At 40.3% G+C, this 8,477-nt stretch overlaps 1 protein-coding gene across 2 annotated transcripts in view; it reads right to left on the reverse strand.

The window, feature by feature from the left end:
* Window positions 1-1,957, reverse strand: part of vegfab (vascular endothelial growth factor Ab) — a 14,866-nt gene extending 12,909 nt beyond the window's left edge. The window contains exon 1 of one of the 2 annotated variants that reach the window (XM_034899651.1): window positions 1,269-1,957. In XM_034899651.1, the coding sequence (XP_034755542.1) occupies window positions 1,269-1,322 (54 nt within the window). In that variant the 5' untranslated portion in view covers window positions 1,323-1,957. The remainder of the gene's footprint in view (window positions 1-1,268) is intronic. The other variant, XM_034899652.1, reaches the window with a different exon arrangement.
* Between the last annotated feature and the right edge of the window lie 6,520 nt (window positions 1,958-8,477).

Consider the following 8,477-nt stretch of genomic DNA (forward strand, 5'->3'; position numbering starts at 1 on the left):
CCCCCCCCCCCCCCCACACACACACACACACACTCTCTCTCTGTCTCTCTTTCTCTTTCTCACACACAATCACACACACACTCGCACACATACAGGCGCGCGCAACTCGCGCAATATCTCGCCAATATTGCGTTAGACCCACTCCTGTAGCACCGGCTCAAAATTAAGTGAGTCGGTGAAACTTTTTTTCATTCCATAATGAAAATAAAAAGAAAAAAAGTGTTTTATTTTGTAGGTGCCGCAGTCTCCACCCCCCTTCCGGTGGCGTGAGAGGGTCCAACCTTGTGGGCTGGGAGACCCCAGTCCCCCAAAACACTACATACTGTATTAATAATGGAAAGGTGGCAAGCTGCGAACACCGGCCCCTAAACCGATGATGGATCGAGTGGTAAAGACCAATTGAGAGAGCATCCTAAAACTATCCAGCATGCACTCGGGGAAGCTTAGCTGTCATCAAATCAACCAGTTAGATAAATGCACACTTTACTGGACTCTGGAGAGGGAATATGTCATTAACTTAGCTATGTAAAACACCACTGCTTCCTTGAGCTGGCAAGTTCATTTTAGAAATAAACCTTCAAAGTCCAGTCATGTTGCTGGAAAAAAAGACAGCCTCCTATTGAAATGGGTGATTTTTTTCTTCCACCAGGAAACCTTTGCTCAAAGCTTCTCTGGGCACACTGCACTTAATTAATGATTATATGGGAAACGATTTAGTGCACTCTCAAACAGCCAATTCTCGTGTCAACCTGATGTATCTGTCTGATTTATCAAACCTCATAATACTGTTTTTTTTTTCTCCCCCTGAAACTGAGTCTTGAATGACATTGTAAAAAGTAGGATTTCTTCTTATTGAACCGTCTCACTGCCAAGCGTTAACCTGCTCGCATGTCTAATTCAGAATGGAGCCACTGCGCCTTTAAAGCGTAATAATATCTCCAAGGTGGTTTAAGAGAAGGCCTGCAGTCACCCAGCGTCAAACTTCACAGCATTATTTAAAAATCCTCACATATTCCAAATGTGCAACACAAAAAGCGCACCACCTACGATTGTGTGGGTTAGGTGTGTATTGTCGGCTTGACGTGGCTGTTGTAATCTCCCCAAAGCCACTAAACATTTCAGCTTGTTTAAACACGAGCGATGACCTAGCCAGAGGAAAGGCAAGGACAAACTACACCTTCATGACCACTGACCACATTACAGTAGGTCGCTTGATGTTTTTTTGTTTTTTTTTCCGTCCAGTTTGCTCTCAGGGACACTTGACTCACCTTGACAGCTGACAGCGTCAAAAATAATAGTGTCAAACTGTCAATAAAGTTCATGGTGTTGGAAATCCAATCCAAAGGCAGTCAACGTTTTAAAATCCAAACGTGAAGTTCACAACAAGTACAACAACAACAACACAAGTGGACCGGCTAAAATCTGTCTAAATAAGGGGCAGGGGGTTGTAATGGCAAATCCATGTTGGTCCCGGGGTCGGAGCATACAATCCTTTGCGCGTAACTTCTGCCTTCTCAACTATTGCCAATGATTTTCAAGATATCCAGAAACACGAGAATCCAAGACGCAAAACGTCTCACATTGTTCCTCAGCAGACCTTTATTTTCTTGCAAGGGAATGGCAATCCACATTACAAAAATAATCCCATGCTTGTTGCGCCAGCCGTTTCCAAGTATCTGTCCATTGGAAACTTGTAGCCTACTCCTGTGTGCTACTTGAGCCTATGGACCAGGATGACGTTCAGTAAAAAAGAAAACCGCGTGGAGAGATACTCGTCCCACAAACATTATCCATTTGCACTGTTTTTTTTTAGTTTGTTTTACTCCTCTGTCACTGCGTTTTAAGCAGGTCAGCTCTCTGCGTTAAGACAGACGCGTCCGACACACGGTCTCTCTGCTACTGTGGCTGTGTGTGTGTGGCGAGTAGACTGAACGTGGATGATTGGTCGATCATTAAAACATGGTAGGTGTGTCCTCTATGGGCTGATATATACAGCACTGCGCGCTCAGAAGTAATTTTCCAATGTTTCACCTATTAAACGCCGAGTCGTGTGACCGCATCACCAGCAAGCTATTAAAAGCAGAGTTCAGAGGCGCCAGTCTATTTTTATTATATTTCTTATTTAAGAAAAGAAAGAAATGAGTGCATCCTGCCATTGTGATTGTAGTAGTTTACTTGTGTCAGGGGCTGAAATGTCACCTACTCTTTACATGTCTTTAATCCGTTTCTTCATCTCCACATGCCCTGTGCGTCTGTTTAAAGCCATGTCAAAGATGCAAAATCCAATATTAGACTATACAATAACTGTTCGAGTTATGATTAATGGTTATGGTTCATGTACAGACCTAGTTGTTGTAAGTTAAAAAGTAGTGTAGGCTTTTCCTAACTCATTAATGGTATATAATTTTGAGGAAATTACACGTTTTAGCGCACAGATGGTCCCTTCTGTGATTTTTTTAGCTAAACGTGTATTCCCCCTGCTAAGGTTAGCCTACACTGTGATTTTGGGGCAAATATTTTCCTGTCTGGTTCTTACTCGAGGATTTGCTCCAAAATGTCCACAAAACCCAACTTGAGGGACAGAGCGTGTGTGCCCGGCCACGTACGCCTATGCGTCTCTGTGTGTGAGTGCGTGCGTGCGCCATGCAACGTTGTCGTCCGTGCTCCACCGCGCAGGTCACTGGTGAGTTTTCCCCGCATCGCGCCGGTCAGTGCGCGCCAGCACGCACACCTAATGGAAAGTAGGAGCCTGTGCGTCGTGACTTCCTTATTTCACTGACGACAGAAGCCACCTGACCGGTCAGGCTCGAGCAGCAAACATCCCCGCGGGGACGAGCAGGGCAGTGCAGAGCAACAGGGAGTCAAAGTTAGTGTTAGTGAGCCATCTTCCCCCAGAGCCTTTATCAAGGTTGTAACGCTGCTGATAATGACGATGATGAGGATGGTGGGTGGCTGGTTTCGTGTCGGCTACATGTCAGTGGCGGGGAGATGTTCCCATAATTTACTAATGGAAAAACCGGAATAAAAATATTACATTACAAGTAAAAGTTCTGGAAAATGTGGATGATGAAAGTAATGAAGTGTTAGACAAAATGTACATGAAGTATCAAAAGTAAAATGAGTCACTATGCAGCGTTGTATTACTGTACTATAAGATTATTATTACTATTATTATTATTATTATTATTATTATTATTATTATTATTATTATTATTATTATTATTATTTTTATTTTTATTATTGGTGAATTAACGTGTGAACAGTACACAGCCTACTTTATGGAGCTGGTTGACATGGAGCTAACTTTTAATATTGATAGCAATGCATTGTATGTTATGATTCAATCATAGATTGTGTGTGTAAAATGTAAAAGGTAACTAGTAACAACATCTGATAATTAAATGTTGTGGAGTGAAATATAAAGTAGCGTAGGCTACAATGGAAATACTCAAGTAAAGTACAAGTACCTCAAAAGCTCAGAAGCTGACTTAAGTACATGGCTTTGATAGATGTGGGCTACCTCCCACTACTTGAACATGTTGAATTCATTCTGCTTTAAAAACTTAAAGTCATTTTTAAATTCAGTAGAGGCAAAAGCTTACTGAAGCAAAAATAAGCCATTAAATCAAATAAAGGCTTACTGTCTTCATCTGATTAAAGTTATAGCCTAAAAAGTAAAACCAACAATAAAAGAAGCTCTTCAATGGTGTGTAAAATGTGGAGGGCCATTCTCTCAAAAATATTGTTTTATCCAGTATACCTTCAAACAAATGTATGTAAAATGTCTTTATTTAATACATAGATGGTTGAAATGCTCTTTGAGTTGCTATGTCTGTAGTATTTCTAGATATTATTATTTGTGCTTGTAACATCTCCAAATAGCAGGGATGCCCTCTGCTGGCCAATGCAGGACAACCAATGTTGTGTCCTCCAGCACACTGACAGATTGATAGACACCAAGGAAGTGGAAAATCTGATAAGTATGTACAGTAATAACATAGGTTGGAAGCTATGTGCCTGACATATTAGGCTTGCTTGCTGCAACTCATACTTTACTGTGTATGCAAATTGGAATGAGGGAGAAAAAAAAAGAGAGACAATGAGACTTAACAGTGGAGAGTATTGAGGTATGATAGAGTAAAAAAAGCAGAGGCAGCGTGAGAGAAAGATAAGAAGAAAGAAAGCTTTGAGGAAGAGAAGGATTCGACCTGTATGTAACCGGAGCAGTCCTGAGAGGAGTACCTTGGCTCGCTACCCATCCGTAGTTTAATTGAAGAATAACACTTGGGTTCATTAATGGTGTCACCGAGCTCCCGTTTCTGCTGACTCAGGGTGTGTGTGTTTGTCTGTGTGTATGTGCGCACACATGTGAGCGAGGTTAAAGTGGATACAGTGCATGTGTGATCAAGTGTATCCCAGTTTGTGCTGACTACAGACATACACACACATACACACACACACACACACACACACACACACACACACACTCACACACACGCACACACACACGCACACACGTTTTAATGAAGTTGTCCGTTCTCTAAAGCACAACTAACAGCCTCCCCTGCATCCATCATCCACACTGACGCATGTTTGTGAACGTCATCATGGTACCGGGATGTCAGGGTGATTCCTGTTTGTGCAGAGGGAACAGTACACACTCAAATTGCTGCTTTATCATAAATTGTCATGTTTTGACAAAATATATTGTGTTTCCAGTGACGGCTTCAAAAACAAAAGCCACCCAGTGGTCCACTAGTTGCGAACATGAGAAATGTAGTGAGTGGGAAATGTTTGGTTAGTTTTAGCAATAACTTACAGTAATACAGATCTGAAAAGGCGTGAACACTAAACGTTGTGGCTGATATAGATGAGATAATTTGGGACAACACGCAGCATCATTTCCTGTGAATACCTCTAATGGACTAATTGAATCCAGCACAAGATTGACTGACTTCGCCACTGACTATAAAAACTACTATATCATTTAATCAAACTGTGTCAAACCTTTTAAGCATTATTTAACCAGATTCATTTAAGTGCATTAGTAGCAATAATCCAATATGAACACTCTTTAAAGGGTAATTTTGCCTATTTATCACATATCACTTTTTGATGCTTGACTACTGCTTTAGTTAAAGTACTGGTATTTTTGAATTCAGTGTGTTTGCCTGTGATGTTAATGGTAACCTTGATTTTCATTATACCTTAATTATTTTTTTTTATATTGTGCTCATATAGTTCCTATTCCTTAATATTTGGGGCCCAACAGCTTATCTTTGCCATGTGTGTAGTCAATAATGAAAGATTTTGGCTATGTGCACAAAGAACAAATTACAGTTTCTTGATTATCTATCATATTAATACAACCCTTTTTGCTTTGTGATTACAGTTTATTTTACTGTGTGTGTGCGTGCGTGTGTATGTGTGTGTGAGCATGTGAGGATGAAAGTTGCATTGTTTAACTGTATAATATAACAGAGGCATTCCATTACCAAAAACCCAATGGCTGACAGCCACATTCTTTTATCACCTGGTGCCAAATTACACATTCTTCCTCCTCTCTGTTCCCTCTCCTCCTTTTCGCCTTGTACTCTCCCTTTGGTACGAAGTGAGTCTTGGCGTCTGTTAGTGAGAAGTGTAAGCTGCTGATTAGCGTGTGGAAAGGAGTGATTTGCCCAGCAAGGTGCTTCTGACCGAGTTACCGGAATCCACCTCTTCATCAACCTTATATAAATGATCCAGGAATTAATCTTCAACTGTGTGTTCTGATAACATTCACTGTTAAACACCATGTGATCAAGCTGCTTATGTGTGTGCACATTTACACACACGAGCATGCCCGAAACATTAATGAGGTGTATGCGAATGTGTGTGACCTGTTTCACAATGCGTTGGGCTCATTATGTAGGCCTACGTGCAAAAGAGTGTGTATCTCAGATAAGCATTGGAAAAAAAATAAAAAGAATCATCTATTGTTACAACTTTTTGAGGAATAGGGAAGTCTGTAATTCACTTTAATGTTTGTGTCTTATGAAATCCCAAGGACAAAACAACTCTATCTGTTTTAGTTACCATTTGCCAAATGTCATTCCATTCGTCACAGAAAATGTTTGACGGCCATTTGGACACAATGCGGCACAGATGACTTCACTCACTCTTGATAGTGGACGTATAAATCATCAGCCAATCAGCGGTGCGACCGCTGACCCTGCCCAGCTGCATGGAGCGTGCCATACAGAGACAGCACACGTCCACCAGACCTAAATTACCCTTTGCATGTCCTCCACCATCCTGCTCACTTATTAGGATGAGCAGAGAAATAGAAGCTTTTAGATGAAGTAAGAGCTAAAGTTTAAGTGTGCTAAGTGCTCTTTTTCTTCTTTTCAGTTTGTCTCCTTCGACCAGTTCCAGTAAGCGCGTTGGTTTTTGTGTACTCTCGGTTAAGCAGTTCAAAGAGTTCATAAGCTTATTTGGTCAGTGAAGAAGGAAAGTGAAAGGAAAGAGCTGAAGAGAGAAAGCATAACATATTGAACATTAACCCGAACAAAGGCTAGTCCTGTCGACATTGATCATATTTCAATATGTCGGTACTGTTCATGAAGTCACACTGCAGATAGAGACAGATCTGGGAGTTAGAGAAGAAGAAGAAGAAGACCAGCACAGTGTGGATTTAGGTCAGTCTTTATGAGTACAAATCTGTAACCACTTACTTCAAATGCTATATTAGTATATTTGACTCCATGAATACATGCTTATGTAATTTTAATTTATGTATATTGTGTCTATGTCTTTGTTGACGTATTGTGTAATGCTATGTCTTTGTTTTTGGTGGCAAACCAGTTTCCTCATTGGGGGTTAATAAAGTTCATCTTATCCTTTTTGGATGCTTTCCTATCCTATCCTGGTCCCAATAGGTGAAAGATTATTTTTTTTGTAAAGTTTTTCCTTTTTTCTTCCAAGAAAGAGGAATAACTAAGTGGTAAGATTGAATGAAAGCTGTAAAGCTGTAGGCTGTAAAACCAAAACAGTGATGCTTTAAGTGATGTCTTTCACATTACATGTATTCATTTTTTTCCCATTGTTAATATAAAAATGTTGATAACTGCAGCTGAGGTTAGGGATGATGGTTAGGGGTGATGGTTGGTGGGAAACAGAACACAAATCCAGTTTCTTAATCTAAGAGAGACTTATCTCATTGTTTAACATATTTCAAAGTGCATCCATGAGTTTATCTCTTTCTGTCTAAATAGTATCCACACAAGTAAAATTCCTCATTGGGAACCCAAACTAAAATCTTATCCAATCCTAAATGTCAAGCTGTTTAATGAATGGTATTTGTGGTTGAGGTTTCAGGGCTTTTATCTCTTGTGAGAACATCTCCCAGGTGTGTTTGGGAACTCTATTAAAGTCACTGTCTTATCTGTTTGTATACCTTTCATTGTGGGCCTGTCACAACTCTCCCATCCTGGCCTGTTGATGACCACACAGGAAACATCACAAACACAAACACAAACAGCACTACTACTCACAAACACTGACCCGTGACCTCAGGTTTTGACCTTAGGATAATGCATTGTGAAGGTTAGACAAATGCCAGCTGATTTAACAACCTGAATACACCTGGACAACTTGAAACCTCCACATTTAGCAGATCACAGACTTCACTGTGTCACAGGATACTTTCCAACCAAAGAAACAGTTCCCGTGAAAACAGTTGCCAATGTGTGCTGTGGATTATCCACAGTAAAGGAGACACTGTTTCTGGACCGAGACAATGAATCCTGATGGCTTCGGTGATCCCTTTTCACCTGACACCACCAAACACCTCAAATCTTTTAATGTCTTGTGATTTTTTTTGTGTGTGAGACCAAATGCCCTTACAATTGCAGACATTTAGTCTCAACTGTACTTTGTGTTAGTACTAATTAGTAAATGTCAGCATGCAAACACGCTGAACTAAGATAGGGAAAATTGTTACCATTTCACTTGCAGTGCTAACACATCAGCGTGTTAGCACTGTCAGTTTGTGCATGTTAGCAGCCAATGTTTAGATTAAAGCACTGCTGTGGCTACGTCCTTCCTCACAGAGCCGATAGACTTGGTCTAGTCATATTTCATATGTATTTTTTCATTTGGGGTGAAGCATATAGTGTAAAGGCACAAATCTCTTAGCGGTATACCTCCAAACCTGGGCAGAAAACAACAACTACAAACAACAAAGAGCTACTAGATATAATGTAAAGTTAATAGATTTATTTATCTAGTCATATTTTAGTTAAACAAGCTTTAACCAATAACTGCTTTTTGCCTGTCATTTAGTCTCCTATGTAATGATTAATGTTCAACATGAGTTAACTTGTGTGTGAATGAGGTTGGTTTTTCCATGCAGTTCAGCAGCATGGTTTGCTATGATCTGTGTGTGAAAATATGTGCCTTTCTTCTTCATTTTATTACAATTGTAGCTGCGTCTCAGC

The sequence above is a fragment of the Etheostoma cragini genome, chromosome 18 (genome assembly GCF_013103735.1).
Source record: "Etheostoma cragini isolate CJK2018 chromosome 18, CSU_Ecrag_1.0, whole genome shotgun sequence".
Lineage (NCBI taxonomy): Eukaryota > Metazoa > Chordata > Actinopteri > Perciformes > Percidae > Etheostoma > Etheostoma cragini.